Genomic DNA, 20,805 nt, shown 5'->3' on the forward strand with positions numbered 1-20,805 from the left:
GCTTCCCCTAATTTCATTTTCTGGTAGTGGTTCCTTTTTCCTTTTTTTTTGTTATTTCCCTTGCTCTCCCAGGGACAGCTTGCTTTGTTGGGACTCTTTGTTTTACCTGTCCCTAACAGAAGACTAATGCTACAGTATCCAAATGGAGCGGTCTGAGAGAGAATAAATGAGCCGGTCAAGCCTATGGTTACTCCATATTTTTTTGTTACCTTTGACTGCTAAGGGACATCCTGGGTCAGATGTGGTTAAACAGAGTTTCAGTACCCACAGTGAATATTTTTCAAGAATCTACCCTTATTAATTATCCACTGGAAATTGGATAATTGGAGAGTGGCTGGTTGTTCTGATGAAAGATTTGCTTTTTCACACAGGAATGGTCTTGGTATCACTATGACACCTTGCACACAGCGAATTTTGAGCACGTTACAGCATAGTTTGATGTGAATGCCTTTTTCTGCTGGTCGTGCTCTCTGCTGCCGTGCCCCGCAACAAATCGTGTGTCCGATTTCTCCTAGAGGGAACATTTGATCAGGTGCTACTGGGAAAGCAGGAGCGCGGTGTCGGAGCGCCACGACCCCAGCAGGCCGTATGCCGAGCAGTACCGCATCGACGCCCAGCAGTTCGCCAGCCTCTACCGCCTGCTCTCGCCCTGGACCTGCGGGGAGCACACCGACCTCCTCGCCCACAGGACCTTCCGCCTCCTGGATGAGAACATGGACCGGCTCATCGAGTTCAAGGGGCTTGCCAGCTGCTTGGGTATCGGCTCACTGCGGGCTGGGCCGCGGGGCAGAGCTGGGGGTGGCACGTGGGGGAGACAGGAGTATTAAAATGCCACGTAACTGGCAGAGAGGATGGTTTCTAGGGCTTGTAATTACCCATATCAGTGACCTTTACTCATTCTTTTGTGTCTCAATCATCTGAAGTCAATTTGATTTAAAAGACAGCCTGAGGACATGATTGAATGTTGTATTAGAATATTTGATTTCTCAGACAATAATAATTTTGTTGAAAATCTTGTATGAGTGAAGAATTACACTTGGGTCTGCACAGAATGCTAGGAAATCCTCTCTACCAAGTTGTTGCTCTGAGTATACCTCTGAAATCTCAGTGTACCTCTTTGAAACTGCTTCTTGAAGACTTAACCTTACACAGGTTAAGGCAGGCTGACTGCTGCCTGCCTTGCATGGTGGCAGTTAGCAGGACAAAAAAAATCTGCCCAGCAGTGACTGAGAGCTATGCTAGGGTTGGTCTTGAGGCCACCAGCTCTCCTAATAGGTGAAACTGACTGTCCAAAATCTGGCTGAAAAGGAAGTGGCAAATCTCAACTGTTGTCTGACCTCAGGTGAAAAAAATGAAAGTCAAAGCTTCAGTAAAAATCAGTGATTTTGTATTCTTTCCACTTATGATTTTTAGATTTTTTTAATGTGAACACTAAGGCACCCTGTATTCTCTTTTTATTTGATTCTTAGAGGGATACAACTTTTAATTTAAAGTATTAATATATTCTCCACAGTATTTGAGTGCATTTGAAAGTTTAGAATCTTGTTTTTATTGGTCATTGAAAATGGGAATCATATTACATGTGAAATAGTTACCTCCTTTGGGCTTACCCTATAGAACAGCAGTAAGGGCTGAAGGGGAGAAATGCTAAGAATATGATGTCCCCAGCATTATCTGTCTCCACCCCCCCCCCTCCATTTCTGTAAATCTGTGTCAGCAAGCAGCCTTTAGTAGATTCCCTGCCATCCTCCTTGATATTTTTAGACGCTGAAGCTCCATAGGATGAGGTGCTCCCAGTCTATTTCACGAGAACAAAGACGAAAACAGATGGCTGTCACCTGCCGTTCCTCATTGACAGGCACAACCTAAAGTTATACACTGGCCATATGTTTATTGTCCATGTAAACAATTATCCTTTGTGCACAGAGACATGCCTGATTTATTTTAAACTGTGGAAGTAAATGCTCTGGTTCACTTCCTTCTTGTACTTTATTTTCCTTGCAGATGTTATGTATAATGGAGAAATGAATGAAAAGATAAAGTTACTGTATAAGCTGCATATCCCACCAGGTAAGAAATCTGAAAGGAAATTAATACCTCAGTTTCCCCAAAAAATCTCTTGCTTTTGGGAAAAAGCTGCTTAATGAATAACCCCATCTTGCTTCCTTCCAGCTTGGAGCATACAGGATGTGCATTTGTAGTTACACTCACTGCATTTTACAAATTACTCCATTAATTACAAATGGAACCTTTTTGGATGAAATGTATAGATAACAATGTCAAAGCTCACACATCTGTTGCATTCAGAGATCTTTTGCAGCCAATTATATGGTTACTTCCAGATAAAATACGAACTGAAGTAACATTTTTGAATGGCTTGTACTCCATGTACAGTAGAGATCTCGTTGTATATCTTGATCCAGTTTTGATTAAGTGACAAAATTCTGTGGTAGTTTCTCTGTGTAAAGTTTTTAATTAAATGCGCAGTTCTTGGCAAGCTTCCAACTGCAGCACCAGTCTTACAAGAACATGATTTTACAGTATGATTTAATGAAGTACCTGAAAGCATTTGCAGAACATCTTTGCACAATTACTTTGCTTTCTTCAAGTATGTAAATTTTAAGAAAAATAAATAACCATCATGTCGAATTCAAAGGATTAAATTTGTCACATTTCTTGAATAGCTCTCACAGAAAATGAACGAGAGAGCCAGTCACCGTTAAAGAATCCTTTGCTGTCAACATCAAGACCACTGGTCATTGGAAAATCAAACGGTATGTCCAGAATGGTTCTCTAATGTGAGTGCATAAGATAACCAACTTTCCACTTGTGATCCCTACCATGTTATCTCTGCTCTCTGGAGTTTATTTTGAAATGTAAATTTACTACAGTGACTTGAAAATTAATTATCCCTTTTATGTCTGCTTCAAAAAAGGTGATGCAGTAGATTACCAAAAGCAATTGAAGCAGATGCTGAAGGATCTAGCCAAAGAAAAAGATACTAAAACTGAAAAGGAATTGCCAAAAATGAGCCAGGTATGTACCTTAGAGGCTGTACTCTGTTTTTCAAGAAGCGTACTAAAAATGAAATTATTTAATTCAACACTTTGGCTTTCTCTCATGAAGTATAACTTCAGTCTGAACTTGGATTCAGTCTTTCAGGCATTGAGGATTGGGCTCCTCTGATCTAGGGAGCAGGTGCTTAAAAACTTTTACTTTCAAAAAACTACCTTCCTAGCAGTTCCCTCTGCTTAGACTGGCTGGTGAATTTCAGACTCACCCTCACCTGCAGCAGAATATGCAAGCAAATAGGCTTATGCAGGCTGGAAAAAGGTCTCATCCTAAGCCAAAGAATTCCCAAGAATGCACATTTTTGTTCTGTTTTCCCATACCTCCTCTGCACCAAAGCAATAGCTTCTTAGTCTGCCACACCTGGAACTTGCCAAACACTGACTAGAACTGCAGGAAGACAGCTGAAGGCTGTCAGTCTTACCATCTGTTTCCTAATGCCAGTAGCTTTCTGTGTTGTTGGCACAAGGAAAGCTACTGGAGGGGAAAGGGCCCCATACTAATAAAACAAATGTACAGACATGCAAAGAAAGATAGGACTGCCCCCAGAATCCCTTCTGTGCTTGTGTTTCTAAATGAAGTTTTAAAGGGGTGGCATGTACCTAGCCTGTCAGCTCTGCAGGGACTCATGATCTCATAAAGGCATCATTTCACTGAGGGCTCACAACTCTCCTAACAGGATAGATGGAGACATCCTCTGTAGCCTGATAACCACCTGAAACGGCCGAGCAAGGGAGACAGAAAGGAGCTGGGCAGGGAAGATCTCTGAATTGTTTTAGAAGAGCTGGGAAAGAGGGGAGAGAAACAGAAGGGACATTTGCCTGCAGGCCTGTGGATGGCTACTTTGGTTGTAACCCACTCTGTGTAGCAGCCACCAATATGGGATTTTCCCTTGCCTTGTCTCTAACTTGCCCGTAGATCATCTGGCAGGTCCTGATTTCCTTCATCAAAATACTTCACTGCCCTCTTCTCTTTTTGATTTCAGCACAGGGTTTCCTAGAACCACTGGGCGTTGAAAACCTTTCACTAACAGTTTTTTAAAAGCAGACAGGAGTTATAAAAGAACATATAAATGTACACAGCATTCCCACCTGCCTTTGCATGACTGTGCCCTGCCTGACTCCTGCAGTGATCCTTAGTGTGGCTGTTGAGGACTTTGATGCTCGTTTTTCATCCTTTACAGAAGGAGTTCATTCAGTTCTGCAAAACATTGTATAGCATGTTTCATGAAGATCCAGAGGAGAATGATTTGTACCAAGCCATTGCCACTGTGACCACACTGTTACTTCAGATTGGAGAAGTAGGACAAAGGAGCATCAGCTTGGGGAGCGGATCAGATGAGTTCACCGAGGACTTACAGCCCGAGGCCTCTGCTTCAGACCAGGACGCCGTTTTTACTGACACTGTGAAGACCCCTCACAAAGACTCTCAACCTTCACCTGTGACTGAAGGGGACTGGACTGTCTCTTTTGAACATATTTTAGCCTCCCTCTTGACTGAACAATCATTAGTTAATTTCTTTGAAAAACCCTTAGAACTGAAACCAAAGCTTGAGAATGCAAAGCTAAATCAATACAGTCTCAGAACAAATGGAATGAGCTGCCAGTCACGGAGTGAACATGCGAAACCAAGCATGCAGTAGCAGCAAACATAGCAAAAATGAAATGCACTGAAATTATGCCAAAGGCCATACTGTAAAAGGCTTTCAGTTGGCAGTGGACTTCTGGTATCCAATTTGTTGGATCTGTGGTTTCCAGTTTAAGAGCTTTAAAAGCTAAAAGGGTGTGTAGGTTTGTTTTGTGCCATTGACTTATTATGTTCTTGTTTTGAATGTAAAAGGAAACATCTGTCTACAGGGTGAAAAACTGAAGCCCTCTTCTGCATTGGGAGAGCAGGGGCTGACTCCAGTTGTCTTTCTTTTTTTAAGCAGGGGAAAACAACTTCTCATCTGCTGTCCACAGTTTGTTTCAGTTGCCTTTTTTTTGCACTAATACTGAAAACTGTTTCAATGCTGGTAATTGAAACTATTTTAATATATTTGACTGTATTCCAATTTTTATGTCTTGCTGAAATGTTAAGTGTACATGGACTGTGCTTCTGATGTTGGTCTGTGAAAACATGCACTTTTCAATAAACCCTTTTTGTACAAGACTAGCATTGATAGTATTTACTGGTTTAGGGAAGCTAAGTGCCTTTAGTCCCTACTGCTTTAAACAAATACCCTGAGGTAGCATGATCACAATTATTTCACTCATCAAAACCCTGTTTCTATGCTGTACACAGAGCTGCTTTGGGAGAAGCCTACTGAGTCTGCCTAAGAGGCCAGTGGGGCACATCATCCATAGGAGATTATATACATGAAATATGGATCTAGCAGTTTTGGTTGAGTTGTTCTTGTTTTGTTTTTAAACGAACTTAAAATACCTGTGTAAAGGCTCTTTAATACCCAGAACAAAACAAACCCATCACAACTCTGCCACCCACAAAGAACATCTGAATCTCCTCCTTATTCCATTCACATGTAATGGAAGTCTAGTGTATCTTTAATTAAGAAAATTACACCTTTATGTTCAAATTCAAAGAAAGCAAGATACTTTAAAAGGCTAATACTTGTTCAACTCAGTGCTTCACAGTTGAGAGCTTGAAAAGACTGGACAATAAAAACAACTAAAGAATATAATTTGTATTTTTATTGTAATGAAAATCCATTTAATTTTCATCCACATTGACTGTCTGTAGACCTGCAAAACAAGACATTTTATCACCACCTGTTATATATATGGAAGTCTTCCCAAGAAAGTACACCTACAGTTTCAAGGGTAGTCTGCTGATCTACTTCTGGAAGAGCAAACTATATAGACAAGTATTTCTGCAAATGCTAAAACAAAAACGTAGCTGCATTTACAGAATTGATTTTTATCAGATGACAAGCAGAGAGAGCTTAACCTGCCTGAGCTTTTGACAGAAAAGGATGGGCTTAGTGACTACCCTAATGACTATGGTCCGTGTCTTTCAATCTCTTAAAATTTACATGATCATTTTAATTCTTTTTGATGTGGATCAGGGAGCCCTGTTCTCTATAGCAGAGCTGGAAGTTTAAGCCAGTGGTTTGACTCTTGCAGCGTGCTTTTTGCACCACAGGAGGAGCTGTCCTGCTTTGCTTCTGAAAAACACGGCATGGGAGATGCATGAACTTTCCTTACCTTTGAATGTTGTGACTGGTACATAGGTAACCAGAGTGTACAGCTTGTTGGGTGAATCCTCATCCTCATTGCGCTTTCTGGACAAACGCACACGGATACGGTAAGGAACATTCCTAAAATGAAGATGGCAGATTAATTTGCAGTGAAGTATGTACTGAAACCCGTGAATTCATAGGAAAGTTCTTTCTCAGCATCACACCAAGAGCAAAATCTTGTACCGTAAGAGACTGTATTGTTTGCCTTGGAGGAGTTTTTGTTTGTTTGTTTTGCTTGGTTTTATTCAAGTTAGCAGGTAAGATTTAACTGAGCCTTGAGTAAGATGAATTCATAATCCAGTAGGAGCATGAAGTCAGAAGTGCATCATCAGTCCACTACTGAGGAAATAAACCTTGAAGATGATCATCAACTGAACATAATCAGCAAGCAGCTGTTAGTAACAAGCTTTTCTTACTACAATATAAAATAGTGAGGAAAAATCCAACAATCTACCCTGAAAGCCCAAGACCTCTGTCAGAAGTCAAGAGTATTGCCTATCTTTATGCCAGAAGCTGTGGAAATTCTAGTGAGCATCAAGCCTGAACCAAGCTCTTACCTATGGGCACAAAATTGATTATAATTTCTTCCTCACAAAGCCCATGGAATCGTAACTAAATTGTTTAATGATTTTGTTCGTAATAGGCAAATCACAGCTTAGTGTGCTCACCTAATAATGCTGCTGAGGGGAGGCACAGAATTTTTTCTCCACACCATTTTTCACATAACCTGCCACCTCGAACTCAAGATTTTAGGTAACTCGGGCTCAGAGTACTATGTGAAGGAACCTGCTCCTCCTCCCTGCTGCAAGAACAGCCTTTTCAAGAACATTCTTATTACATCAGGTAGACATAGTAGTTAGATACAGGAACTGGCTTTGCTTTATTCCCTTCCTATCAAAGTCAAAAGCATTTTTCACTAATTTATGTAGATCACTGGCTATCATTCCAGCCAACATGGTGGTTTTAGCCTCTGCTGATCCTTCCAGAGGAAAATACCTTACTTTGCATATATTATGTATTCTAACTAGTAAAAACTGCAGATTCACGTTGGAGAGACAGATGTGGCGACTCCTTGCTCCCCAGACTGCACTTGTTCCAGTCAATACGAGGAAGTCTTGGTTAGCAGCCTCACTACAAAGCTCTGGGGTTATGTATGCCATCTCCTGGTTCCACTGCTACTTCTTCACTCCCTATGAACTGGGCAGTTTAAAAGGGAGGACAGAGAACCCCTGCCTGTAAGACCCAGTAACTCAGTCTCATCCTCCCACTCTGCTTTTCAAGGAAAGGTTGGCCACATGATGCCAAGCAAAGCATTCTATGTATGTCATAGACCAGACTCAAGGATCTAATTTCCAGAAGACGTGGTTTAAACCATGTGCATCTCTCAAAGCATCAATCCCGATCAGTTAACCTTTTATTAGAGTTTAAGAGGTCCCACTCCCGACAGGAGTTCTATTTGACCAGCTTTACACGTGTCATATTAGCTGCCTTTGTAGCAGTGATTAAACACAAGCTGTAGTTTTTGGCCCCCAAAAACTACTTCTTTATTTGTACTTTCAAGATTAACGGCCCTGTTGAAAATACACCTCCTTTTGTGCAGCATTTCTTCAGCATGCTTCAAAACCTAATCTTGTTCAGACATACTGCCTAAATCCCACTTAGCCTGGGCTTGTAGGTATCACTAAAAGGTCAGGTTTATAAAAACTATCTGCTACAACATGGATCAAGGTACTACAGAATTAAAATACCCCAATCCTTTCTGTTCCCTGCCCTCAACTCCCAAACCTGCACTCCTTCTTTCCTTTGCTTTATTCTTATTAAAAGCAGAAGGAAATTTTTTCAATCCTAGAGTTTACCAAAGCTTTGTTACAAATATGCCAGGCCAGCTGACCAGAACACAGAGGTGACAGGTGATTAGGTTGGTGTGTACGCCACAAGAAGGAAGCATTTGCAAAGAAAACGCAAATACTGCAAGAAATAGGACTTTTTTTCCTAATCCTCCATGTCCTTCCTCAGCCTAGGACCCACAAAGTACAAAAACCCACCTTATTCCTTTAGCCCAGACTGCTTTGTTCAGTCTGGTATCAATGCGAACGTCAGGAGTACCCATCTCCTTCATCGCAAATTTACGGATTTCCTTGAGAGCGCGTGGTGCTCGCTTCTTGAAGCCCCTGGGACAAACACAAGAGCCGTTTCTTTAACTTCAGGACACTGTTAGCACTAGACACTTGTTGCATGTGTTCTCCCAACATAAAACTCCCAACAAAAAACAGCTGCACCAGCCTGACTAGACCTTTACCCTGGCAGGCAGATGCTAACTGTAATAGAAACCACTTACACTTAGGTAAAATAATCTCAGTAAAATTTTGCAATCACAAGATCTCCTGCATCTTAAACCTTCATTTTAATGTCAACATGTTTGAATATCTCAGTAACACTGAAGAGATCAGAGGTGTCACAAACACTCTGAATAAAAGCCCTATGAGCAAAGCAGTGCAATAGTAACATAAACATGACAGAACTGTATTATCAGTATTGAAATAAACATCAGAAGAACAAAACCGATGTTATTCTGAATATCAGCTTTTGCTGAACAGTACTTGATGGTTACTTTCTTTCACACTACCAGGACTGCACCAACACCACCATCAGAACTGTTTTTTCCCCCAGTATAGCCTGTCTCATGCCCATTATGGCCAGATCCTGTAGGACTGGGCATCCACAGCGGAAGAGCTGCACCATGAGTGTTCTGCCATATGTATTATACCCACACTGTGACACGGGGCTGTGCCAGTATGCCTGAGGTCCCACAGTGGGTTGTATTTAGTTATATTATGTGCACACTGCTGTTGATACTTTGTGCTAGAAATGGAAAGTTGGTACTTGATCCCAAGTGAGACAAGCACTAAACTTGCTTTTAACTCTAGCATATCAGGCACAAAAAGAAAGGTGGACAGCAGGACCATCAAGCATTAAAACAGAAGAAGTGCCAATCAACAGGCAAGGCCAGAACATATTATTGCCATTTTAAGAGTACCACTGCCTTCCATTCCCAGCCATGGTTTTACAATGCTCCACTGCCTCATTTCTCTCCTATTCCATGTCAGCCACTGCACCAATTGTTTGGATTTGGATGGTGCCTTCCATGTGCTTGCAGAAATACACAGAATGCAAAGGCACTGCAGCTTCCTCTGAAGCACTTCTCCACTATACAGTTTCATGAAGTTCAGCATCTGGTCAATTAAAAAGCCACTCTTACCTACAAACAACAAATATCCTTTAACACAAATCATATCCCATTTTACACTTCACACAATTTTGTGATAAACATGAAACAAATAATTTGACTACAGCAGTATTTAATTTCTAAAACTTTCTCAGTGGGCTGAAGTTTAAGCATTTGCTTGGAATGACAACCTGTGCACAGAAGTAAATTGATCTAACTTTAACTTAAGTCCCAGAACACTCACAATCACAGAAACAGGCTTATTCCTGAAAGCCACAAGGCAAATCTGGGATTGCACAGGTATAGAGCTGCTGCCTCGGGACACAACAGAGGCACAAGGGACCACAAACACAACACTCTAAGGACAGTCCTTCTCTGCTCTTTAAAACCTACCGAACCCATTTCCAAATGCCACTTCACAGAAAGCAAATTTCGCTGACAAAAAGAACTTACACGCCATGGATGCGCTTGTGAATGTTGATTGTGTATTCCCGAGTTACTACTTCGTTGATGGCAGAGCGCCCCTTCTTCTTCTCGCCGCCTTTCTTTGCGGGAGCCATCTCAGCGAGGCTAAAAGGCACCGTGCACACATCAAACGCAGATCTCGGACCTTCCCCGTCCCGTTCCCTCCCGCCGTCACCAGCCCATTGCAAACCGCACAACTCCCGCATTCAGAAATTTAAACCCAAGCTTCATCAACCCCCGGGGTCGCACCAGTAGCAGGCTTCACGCAGCAACTTCCCAAAATCACCGATGCTTTACCTTCATCTCCCTGAGAAGAGCAGGAAGCACATCCGAGATTCTTCGACCACCTCGCATTAACACCGGCCTCCTGGCCAGCCCCAAGCCCCCTCCCTCTGCAAGGCGACTCAGGAGCGCAGCTCAGCCCGTCCCGGAATGAACATGCCGGGGCCAGGCCGGCTCCTCCCCGGGGCAAGAGCCGTATCCCCGTCCCATAGGTCCCGCAGGCCTCCCCGGGCCTGGGGAGGGCGGGAGAGAGGCCCCATTCCCGCCGAACGCGGACGCGCCGGGAGATCCCATCCGGTGCCCCCCGTGCCGAACCGCCCCCCATGCCGGGCCGGGCCGCGTTCGCGCCGCGCCGCGGGGTGTGCGGGGCGGATGGAGGCGGATTCCGCGGGACCGGCCCCGGCCCCCACTCACCGTGCCCGGGCACCGGCCGGAAAGGAGCGCGCGGGGCACGCTGGGAAACAGGAGCTCTTCCGGGATGGGGCTGGGAAGCGACTGCGCCGGCGGCGGGAGGGGCTGGCCCGGGGGGCGGTGTCTGGGTGTGCCCGTACCGGGGCTGTTCTCTGGGGCGGCGTCTGGGTGTGCCCGTACCGGGAGTGTTCGGTGCTCGTCCGCTTGTTTCCTCTGTAAAGCCTTTCCCTTTTCCTTGGAGTGGTGTGTGAGGAACTCAGCTTGGCGCAGCGGTGCTTCCAGCAAGCATTTTGCCTCTTGCAGATCTCGAGCTCTTGTTCCCGAGACAGAACCGAGGCATCCCGGCGTGAGGCAGTAGCTTGATGTAATCACCCCGCCTGCCCGGAAAACCAATCCGAGCTGAGGGATTATGTTGGAACAAGCTGAGTTTTGGGTATAATGAACTAGAACAGCCCAGCTCTGTCAGGAGGACGGGTGTTGCCTTGTGTGTGCAACAGAGAACAAGGACAATAATGCCAAACCTGAATGTGTGTGTGGGGAAGAGCACGAAAAACTGTCTTGACGTAAATCTGCTCTTGTGAGCTATATGTATCCTTCCAAACAATGTATTAAACCAGCTCAGGAGGCAACCCCTTGCTATTTACAGCATCTCCCTGTTAACAGCTTACAGCGCCACTGGCTTTAGAAAGTTAAGTGTTTGCTCCAAGGCTGAGTTTGGTTTGGACATACCACTGGCAACTGGGAGAGATGTGGGTTTGTGATCCCTGAGAGTAGAACAAATTCTTAAAGGAATTTTCCGTCCCTGTGTCTCCTGTCATAGTAGTTGAGATCCGTCAGCTGCTGCTTCCACAGGTATTTCCTCTGAAGTGCTCATATTCCTTCATTACCTCTTCCTGCATGAATTTTGGGCTTACAGATTTATCCCCTCCTTTCCCAGGAGTGGCTGGGATTTATGAAGTTAGCCTCTAGCTTAGCCAACTGGCCTTTGCTTAGGTTTGTCTACAGTCAATGTAAGGAGAGAGGTTCCTTCAGACATTAAGTGACAGTTTCATATCTAGCTTTCTGATCTTCATCTGGTGGGGTCACTCTTGCTTCACTGAATACAAGAGTTTAAAGGGACGAGCAGGCTAATTCGCCCTGGTAACTAAAGTGAGCAGTAAAAACACTTAGAGACCCAATACTTGATTCCCTCATCTTCTCTCAATGAGGGATGAAGGACTAAAATACACATGCACCCATCAGTGCTACCACCCAATCTTGCAGTTGAAGCATAGGGGTAATTTTGTCAATGGATTTTCTTTAGGAGATTTTTAGCTTTTTCAGAACTCAGGGCAAATAAGCTTTTTTTTCATTTCCATGAAAGCTTTCACAGTTTCCAGCTCCTAGCCCAGTTATCTCTATTGTTCCCCTATGGCATAGGAACCAGAACATGTGGGCCCTGCTGATGTGATCCTTGGTACTCAAGGGAGAGAAGGCCACGTGTGCACTTTGTTGAACCTAATGCTGGCTGCAGGGGCTGCAAGCTGCCCTGAGGGCCATCTCCTTTCAGTCCTACTGAGGGGAATGAAGACATTCCTGCGCTCAGTTACCCACCTCAATCTGTGCTGGAGGTTCTCCCTGTCTGCAGAGGGAAAGCAAGCCTGTACCTTGGTTGCTCCGTCCTGCAGTCAATTTGAATTTAACATGAAAAGAAGCCTGCACAAGGATGCTAAAGTGGAAACCAGACTGTCTACAGGGCAAGTATTCCAGAAGAGATGTGCCCCAAAACTCAGGACAGCAGTGTCTTACAACACTAAAGCTGGACATGGGTTAAAGCCCTGGCATATGCTGAATCAAACTGTTCTTTAAACCATCTGTTTTGTGCTAATATAAAACTCTTTGGTTGGAAGTACAAAGCTGCCTGAGGTCTTTAAAGGTGCTTAAAGTTTTAAAGGTGCTTAAAATGAGCCGTCCTCGCTTGCAGCTAATAAAACTTCCTGAGCTTTCATTCTCAAGTGTCTACGCCAGGACAAAAACTACAAGGAAAAATACTTGGTTTTGCTAACTGAGTGCCCAACACCATTCAAGTCTGTGGCTAAGATTAAAAGTCTAAAGTGAATCACATAGTTCAACAGTCACAGGAAAATGTGTGCAAGTCCTGCAATAAAGCCTTTTGGCTATTTTATTTTATTCTACAAATAAAGACAACTGTCCATCATTAAATGGAAAAAAATAATAGTTTGAGTTGTATATAGCATGAAACAGTAGTTCCCTTCACAAAAACATTTCTAATTCATTAGTTTATTACAAAATACCCACTCACAAAAAAGCACAAGCACAATCTTTATACTTGTGAAATGAGTTGATATTTCATATACAAAATAATTTCCACATAATTCCATATAATTTTATTTTATATAGAAATAGGTCATTATTACAACAGCTGTACAATACACTACTTTTTATTTAATAATTACATAAAATCTTTCTTAGAAACATATCAACGGAAAACATACAAAAAAAGCGAAAAGTGCATTTTTTTTTTTCCTCCAAAGGAAAATTTAATCCTAAATGTTATAATGAAAGAGATATGTAATAGTCTGCAGCATCCCGAGTCAGTGGGCCAAAACACAGTGCATATTTCTCAGAGACTTGGAGTGGGTGAGTTTAGGTTGAAGAAGGATGCATGTTGTACTACTGGAGAATTGCATGATTGTGCTTACAATTTGAGTTCTCCTTTGCAATCACAATTCATGTAGTTCAGTGTGGGTTGTGGGTTTGTTTTTTTTTTTTTGGTTGGTTGGTTTGTAGTAATGAAGAACAGTTAGGGTAAGCTGCATAATACTTTCCAGATTCTAAATCAAGGGTTGTGAGCTGTAGACCATCTTCACCAATGGCTGGGCTTTTTCCTCCATTGGATGTGCTAATTTGGCCACAAGAGTAAAGAAACAAACTTCTCTTTACAGAAAGTGCCTAGGTTTTCTCATCTGTGCAGTTGTGCAAAATAATAACAATAATCATAATAAAAATAATCTCTTGTTCTCTCCTCGATAGACCTTTGATGCAGTGCTTTTCATACACAAAAGAAGAACTGAAACAGTGAAGGCCAAGTACTTCATGAGTCTGTCGACAGTCTTTTGGAATTGCCAGATGGCTTCCAGAGTGACACGCCGGGATTGACACCTCTTCCCATGCTCCCAGTGGTGATGGAGGCTGCACAGGACAATACTCCTTTTTATTTTCCACTGTCAGTACATCCTGTGTTCACGACACAGTGCAAACAGAAGCCAGCGTACCATGAATGCACTGTCTGTGGCAGTCTGCGCTCTGGGCGTACTTCTGTCATAGAGCTTGGAAAGAAATGCTTGTGCAAAAGCCAGAACAGTAAGTACAAACTCATTCTCTTCTGCCCCATGTGCCCATTGGTTAAAGCTAATCGTGCATTGATTGTGCTGGTGGGACTCTATCGCAGTGGCTGTGGTAAATTTGATGATTCTGATAAACTATTCCTTCTTCTTGATGTTAGTTGTTGTTGCTGTTGCTGCTGCTGCTGTGTCTGATGATACCCCATATTTCCTTGCTGTGGTGAGTAAGATGGCAGGAGCAAAGAATCGGGTTGTTCATTGTGCAAAGAACTTGGTGTTTGCACCTACAGATAAAATAAAATTTATCATGGTGTTTGATTCTTTCATGTGTTTATGCTCTTTGTCCTCAGGTTGCAGGATGCTTAAAAGTACTACTGGTTTGCTGGCTTTTATTTCTGGAGCTGTTTGGCATGAGGTTAGCTTAACTAATGCTAGAAGGAATTGACATAAATTGCAACAAAGAACATTGCAATTAGGCATTGAAAAGGTTTTCTCATATTAATGCACTGTCTGGGATTTGCAGGTTATCCTGAAAAGCCTGTTTGGGAATCGCATGGGGGAACATGTCAAGAAATGACAAGGATGGATGGCAGAAACGAAACAGGATTCTAATGTGCCTCATGCTGTCCCTTCTAGCCCTTCCTTTTCCTGAGCTTACATTTGGGTGTGACCTTGCAGTGTTGATGTGAATTTTGCAGATGCTTTATTGGAAACAGTATCCGCCAGACTTTTTTTCATTAATTCTCAGGCTACGATAAGGATTTCATTTCAATAACAAAGAGTTCAATCATTTGAGGTTGGTTATTCTCTTTCAGTGATGCTAGTGGATATGTGACCAGCTTTCATAGACTCAGTTCAGCTCCTGTTGAACTAGTACAGAGACATCTCATTTCCCCCCTTTACTTTAGTATGTGTTGAATTAGGTAAAAAAATAAGTATTTTTACATCTTCAAATCACCTGGTTCTTCCAGGCAACGTGCTCCACTTTATCTTCTTTGCCTTGTGGAGTTCAGAAAATATGTTAGTTTCCTGAAGGGATCCAGATATCTGATCCAGATCTATTTTATGTTGATGCTGGTAATTAAAAATCATATTTTGACTTGTAAACTAAGCAAATTTTATACTGAATAAAGAGAACAGAACAAATCCTAAGGCACTGATTTTCTCCAGCTGGAAATAAACTTTAAATATATCCAAGATAATCTGATTATGCTTTAAATGTACAGAATTAGCAATTCCCTTTTAAATATTCTGACTGTTCCCACTGCTTCCTTGCTGTACTAGTACTGGCCACACACTACACACTGTAGCAGTGTGCCACATATCAGAAGTCACAATCTCTTAAATGGACATTTCTGCCACGATCAGGCTCTAGCAGAAACCTGGGGCCCCATTTGCACAGCCCACTCACCTTGTGCACACTTTATACATCATCCTCTTTGTCCTACCTGCAGGTAGCGTTGTTGCTGATGCTGTTGGTGCTGGAGTTGCATAGGTGGCAAAGAGGATGGCTGGGAAGGAGGGGTAGTGGTGAACCCTTGGTTTAAGACTGCTTGTCCCATCAGTACGATTGGAGAGCTGCTGCTGGAAGTCTGCACTTCCAAACTCTGAAACATTTGTTGGGTTTGAGAATACCTGTGGAAGAAAGAAGCAAAACAATCAAGAACAAAGTGTTGGAAACAAAGGTTTTCTCTTAGAATGGGGATGGCAATCCCTAGTCTTCGTAAATCATAGAATCCCAGCATGCTGTGGGTTGGACAGGACCTTAAAGACTGTCTAGTGCCAACCTACCTCCCATGGGCAGGGACATCTTCCACTAGACCAGGTTGCTCAGAGCCCCATCCACCAATCTGGCTTTGAACACTTACTTTGAACACTTTGAACACTAACTTTGAACACTTGCCCTAGGGATAGGGCATCCACCACTTCTCTGGGCAACCTGTTTCAGTGCCTCATCACCCTCACAGTACAGAATTTCTTCCTAATGTCTAATCCAAACCTGCCCTTTTTCAGTTTAAATTCACTAACTTTTGTCCTATTCCTATATGCCCTTGTAAAAAGTCTCTCCCCTTCTCTCTTGTAGCCCAGATACTGGAAGGCTGCTGTAAGGTCTCCCTGGGCCTTCTCGTCTTCAGCTGAAACCCCCCACATAATTTCCCATAAATGATTCCAGTGCATGGGACCTGCTAATATGAACAACAGCACTACTGGCAGCACTGCTTTCCCTTACTCTGTGCATGAGCTGGACTTGGAGGGAAGAATACATCTCACCCCAAAATCCAGACCACATTTTAGATTCATTAAGGATTCTGGTTTATGCACATCTTGTCTTCAGTCACAGCATTCACATCCCCAGCTCATTAAACCAAATGGCCTTTGATTTTGTTTTAATATGCTGAGCCCTGAACTGTAGCAAGAGAGAATCGAATGCACCTCCAGTCCTGCTGCCTGTGCTCCCCTGTGACTGCCTGGGGGGTGGTGATCTCCTGCAGAAACATGGCTAGGGTTGATTACTTCTTAAGCTGCTCGTACACATATTGCCACGTACGATCAGCAGTTCCCATCACCATGAGCCCTGCTCTAGGAACAGAAGAAGCCTTTAGAAACCCTCTGGAACGATGGTTGTGACAGAACCAAAATACTCATCTCCTCTTGCCCTTCTGTTTTTGCAAAGCAAAACTTAAATATGTGTTGTTTTGTGGAAGGCTGTGGGCAAAACCACAATGGAACTATTGCCAACTCAGCCTAATTCTGTTTATCCTGTAAAGGGTGATGAGATCATAGTGTGGCTTGTGTTCACTCAACAGCTGTTCAACATTAGGGTTTAGTTAGAAATGCTACAGTCTGGGTACTTGTATGAGGAGGAGGTGAGCTCCTATAAAAGGATCCCATGAGTCAGGAAGTCTACATGAACTGGGAGATGCATCTTTGCAAATAAGGCCTCTTTTATTCATAGGCTTAAAAACAGAGCTACAATATTTACATTTGCCAAATTAACTTAAGATAATCTTAAACAACAATAATGATGTTTAAAAAAGGGAAGTATGGAATACCTACATTCCTGAGATAATATTAGAAGAGTACTGTTTTGTAAAAGTTATTATTTTTAAAGGAACAATGTGCAAACATTTGCTTATTATTTTATCAGTTCACAATTAAGTATAATGACCAAAACTAGCTTAAAAAAAAAAGGTATATTTTGACCAGTGTGTTCTGCTTTCTTCATCTAAGTTTTGAGGAGACAACAACTGAGGTGAGGCTTTCTATTTTCACCAGTCATTTAACTGAGCCACATTTACCTTTGGTGGGTCAGAAGTTCTAGTGCTGAAGCAGGCAGCATGTGAGGGACAAAAATTCCCCCAGCCATGGCTTGTTAAAATGCCACTCTGTCACTCTCCCTGACATGACCAGGTAGGGTAAGGCTGACCCTAATGCTGGAAGGCAGGCTCAGCACAGTAACACATTCCCAGTATTTCATCAACTACTTCATCATCTTACAAAAGAAGGCTACTTCCCCTCAAAAGCAACTTTGATGTTTTATCTTTGATAAGGCACGTACTTGGCCTGGGATCCCGCCATGCTGAGGTCTGAAGGGTGTCTTGCATTACAGGACCCAGGCATCATGGGCTGAATAGGTTGGCTAAGCAACAATCTGGCACATGAAGAAAAAAAAAAAAGACGTTGCTGGAAGAGAAGGACCATACAAATCCCACCCTGTGCAAAGAGAAACGGCATTTTCACAGGCTGAGTGTGAGGAGGTCTGACCCAGCTGCTGGCTGTGGCAGGCGCATCCTGGGCACTGCGAGGTGGAGGCTGGGGCAGTGCCTGCCCTCTGGGGGGATCTGGGTGCCGGACACACACCTCATAGATCACATTTTTTACCATTATTATCTGCTAAGTATATGGATGCTTGAATAATATTTTACAACTTTGGTCGAATTCACCTTGTGCTCTTCAAAGCCAGCAGCAAGGTTTCTGTTTTCATAACTCTACGGGGTCACACAGCTACACTTTGGGAATCTTAATCCACCCGTGCATTACTGCAGTCCCGAGAGCTGGTGTGCGCCGCGCCCGCTGTTCCCGCCGGGCAAGGGTGGAAGCTCAGCCCCCCGAGCGCGGAGCCCGGCCCGTACCTGAGCTGCTGGTCGTGGCTGCAGCCGGCGGGCGCGGGGGTGCCGCCGCGGGACAGGCCGCCAGGGGGCGCCGCGGGGCCGCCGCCGCCTGAGGCGAACGGCGCGGGCGCGGTGCGGGGCGGGGCGCGGCCGCCGCCCGGCGCCAGCTCCGCGCTCCGCGCCGCCTTCGGGCCCTGCAAGAGAAGAGGCGAGAGCGGGGAGACAGCCCGGCTGCGGCACCAGTGCCTGGCGGTGCCGCCACCCGGCTGCTGTCACCATAGGCGAAACGACTGTCATGGCCACGGCTGCCCCGGGCCAGCTCCTGCCGGCTGGCAAACCCAAAAGACCCCCCAGTTAAGGCAGGAGCAAAGTTAAGGGTGAGGAGCTGCCGCCAAGCCCCATGATAGGAAGAGATCAAAGAAAAAAAAAGTGTGTTGTCTATTTTTTTTTGGGTTTTTTTCCCCTCCCAATTTCACAGGATCACAGAACAGGTCAGGTTGGAAGGGATCACAGTGGGACATCTGGTCAGGCCTCCCTCCTCTAGCAGGGTCATCCCAGAGCACGACACAGAATCGTGTTCAGACGGTTCTTCGGAATCTGCAGTGAGGGAGACTCCACACCCTCTTGGGGCAGCCTGTTCCAGTGCATGGTCACTCACACAGTGACAAAGAAGTTCTTATATTCTGGTGGAACCTTCTGGGCATCCATTTCTGTCCCTTGCCCTGTATTTGTTATACACTCCCTACTTTAATAGAATCATTATAACACAGGTATGAAGGAGGTGAAATGCTACAGCTGGGGGCTCTGAACAATAATGGAAATATGCTTGCCATGCAATCAGGAAGCAGAAACAGGAGCTCAGTTTTCTGTGAAGGGAGGTACAACAGGTGGATGGAAGAGCAAACTCTGGAAATGTTGAGAAACTAGCAGTATGAGCAAAAAATACAGTTCCAAACCTAATAGCTTTCACAGATCTCAGTTACTGCTCAGGCTGAACTTTATTTTGCTCTGCAGGAACCTGTTAACATTCACAGCCTGAGGGTCTCAAATGAATCTCAATGTATTCTGTGTGCCACCACAGCAGACAGGGTTTGTTGCCTTGGTAGTGTCTGACTGGGCTTGGGGAGCAAGCATCTGAGAGGTCTCACTATTTCAAATTTCCAGTGTGATCAGTCAGGTTTCTTTCAGGACCACCTGAAGACCAGTAAGTCACTGACACATTTTGCATGCCTCCCTGCATAGATTTCAAGCTGAAACAGCTGCTCAAGTAACCCTCCTGGCTGAGGTCTTCAAAAAAGGCTTTAAGGTAAGGTAAATGCTGTAGGGAAACCCTTTTTATAGGCTGCCCTTATACAGAAGAATAAAAAGGGGAAGGCAAAGGCACAGTTACAGGACTGACATGATTTTACTTGCTTGTTTAATAACAGCTCAGTGTCTCCTTTCCATCTAAATGCTTCTCTGTTCAAAGAAATGATTACCTGGCTCGATATCACGCTTGCTTCTCTCAGTGACTGCTGGTTCGTTGTTTGTGAAGATGTAATTTGCCCTTGCAGTTGAGAACTGGGGACAAGCTGCTGCTGAGAAATGGTCCCTGACCTCTGCTGTAGCTGTTGTGGGTCCAGCTGCTGAGTATTGCTGAAGCTCAGGGACACTGTTGGCTGCTGTAAGATCATCTGGAAAAGAATAGGGGAGGATTTATATACATAGCCCAGATGTTCTGAATAATGAATGTGACAAAAGTAAATCCAAAGATATATACTAAAATAAAGTTACCACATTTCTGGATTCATAACACAATTACTGTTACTTAGAAATCACCTATCATTCCTACATTAACAGCTCTACTGTCTCTAGTTTCTTGGTTTCTTGTTCTGCAAGTGCACCCATTACTTGTGAAATGTGTCTAGAAGATGCAAGTCCTCTCCCCATGGTGCAGGCACGGCCCTCTTAAGAGCAGTTCCCAGTACATTCACTGTGTTCTAGGGCATCCTGACCAAAGAGAAGAGAGTAACTCCATGTCTTTTCAGTAGTTTTGTGTCTCCTTTCAACAAAATCCACCTGCCTTTCAGACAGAACTGTCTTTGAATTTGTCTCTAGAAATTCTACACTTTTCACCCAGCTGAGTTGTCAAATGTTTTTAATGAGGCCACAGTCAGGCCAGAGCTCTCCAAGCTGAATGGCCGTGTCCTTATCATTGACAGGATGTGTAAAGAGACAGTCGCTGTCATTTATCTAATTTCCCATCAGGTAACTGTCACCTGGTGTTCTTCCTAACTCTGCCATGCATTTGACTTGTGCAAAAAGAGCTAGCAGCTCCTCTCTTAGTGTTTGTGTAAATGATGTGCTCTCTACTTTTGCATTTCAAGATGAAGCTTTCTTTAAAAGTTATAGGACTTGGGAATTTCTAGGGGCTATTTCTTTTATTACAGCTGTAAAGAGGGAAAAGTAATCTTCTAAAACCATGCATTATTAATGCCACAAGCTCTCTTTGCATTATTTCAGACCTAGCCTTTCTGCCACCAAGGGCTGTATGGAGAAACACATCTCACACAGTTGAACATAATCGGATCTGATTCCGATTCCACACCACTGCTACATGTATGGAACTCCATTAATTTAAGTGGAGCTAGTTAAGTTTTAAATGAAATCAGAATCACA

General features: G+C 43.7%; 3 protein-coding genes and 2 long non-coding RNA genes across 7 annotated transcripts in view; 3 read left to right on the forward strand and 2 right to left on the reverse strand.

Annotated features, from left to right (window-relative positions):
* Nucleotides 1-5,218, forward strand: part of TBC1D8 (TBC1 domain family member 8) — a 49,264-nt gene extending 44,046 nt beyond the window's left edge. The window contains exons 16-20 of the mRNA XM_053936658.1: nucleotides 516-756; nucleotides 2,005-2,070; nucleotides 2,685-2,774; nucleotides 2,936-3,036; nucleotides 4,253-5,218. Of these exons, the coding sequence (XP_053792633.1) occupies nucleotides 516-756; nucleotides 2,005-2,070; nucleotides 2,685-2,774; nucleotides 2,936-3,036; nucleotides 4,253-4,711 (957 nt within the window). The 3' untranslated portion in view covers nucleotides 4,712-5,218. The remainder of the gene's footprint in view (nucleotides 1-515; nucleotides 757-2,004; nucleotides 2,071-2,684; nucleotides 2,775-2,935; nucleotides 3,037-4,252) is intronic.
* A 519-nt stretch (nucleotides 5,219-5,737) lies between these two features.
* RPL31 (ribosomal protein L31) lies at nucleotides 5,738-10,791 on the reverse strand. The gene is made up of 5 exons (XM_053936663.1): nucleotides 10,695-10,791; nucleotides 9,987-10,103; nucleotides 8,353-8,478; nucleotides 6,273-6,385; nucleotides 5,738-5,810 (listed from the first exon to the last, which is right to left on the reverse strand). Exons 2-5 carry the CDS (start codon nucleotides 10,091-10,093, stop codon nucleotides 5,779-5,781), a joined length of 378 nt encoding a protein of 125 aa, XP_053792638.1. The 5' UTR covers nucleotides 10,094-10,103; nucleotides 10,695-10,791; the 3' UTR covers nucleotides 5,738-5,778.
* A 2,038-nt stretch (nucleotides 10,792-12,829) lies between these two features.
* NPAS2 (neuronal PAS domain protein 2) overlaps nucleotides 12,830-20,805 on the reverse strand; it is a 105,606-nt gene continuing 97,630 nt past the window's right edge. Inside the window, exons 17-21 of one of the 3 annotated variants that reach the window (XM_053936659.1) lie at nucleotides 19,626-19,820; nucleotides 18,169-18,341; nucleotides 17,595-17,687; nucleotides 15,484-15,670; nucleotides 12,830-14,319 (exon numbers count right to left, since the gene is read on the reverse strand). In XM_053936659.1, coding sequence (XP_053792634.1) covers nucleotides 14,134-14,319; nucleotides 15,484-15,670; nucleotides 17,595-17,687; nucleotides 18,169-18,341; nucleotides 19,626-19,820 — 834 coding nt within the window. In that variant the 3' untranslated portion in view covers nucleotides 12,830-14,133. Of the gene's footprint in view, nucleotides 14,320-15,483; nucleotides 15,671-17,594; nucleotides 17,688-18,168; nucleotides 18,342-19,448; nucleotides 19,821-20,805 lie in introns of those variants that run through there. The other 2 variants (XM_053936662.1, XM_053936660.1) reach the window with 2 other exon arrangements.
* LOC128784785 (uncharacterized) lies at nucleotides 14,180-14,614 on the forward strand. The gene is made up of 3 exons (XR_008429619.1): nucleotides 14,180-14,255; nucleotides 14,386-14,450; nucleotides 14,559-14,614. It is a non-coding gene; the product is annotated as an uncharacterized LOC128784785 (long non-coding RNA).
* On the forward strand, nucleotides 18,439-19,932 carry LOC128784784 (uncharacterized). The gene is made up of 3 exons (XR_008429618.1): nucleotides 18,439-18,524; nucleotides 19,336-19,453; nucleotides 19,701-19,932. It is a non-coding gene; the product is annotated as an uncharacterized LOC128784784 (long non-coding RNA).

Source organism: Vidua chalybeata, chromosome 2, assembly GCF_026979565.1.
Source record: "Vidua chalybeata isolate OUT-0048 chromosome 2, bVidCha1 merged haplotype, whole genome shotgun sequence".
NCBI classification, from domain to species: Eukaryota; Metazoa; Chordata; class Aves; order Passeriformes; family Viduidae; genus Vidua; species Vidua chalybeata.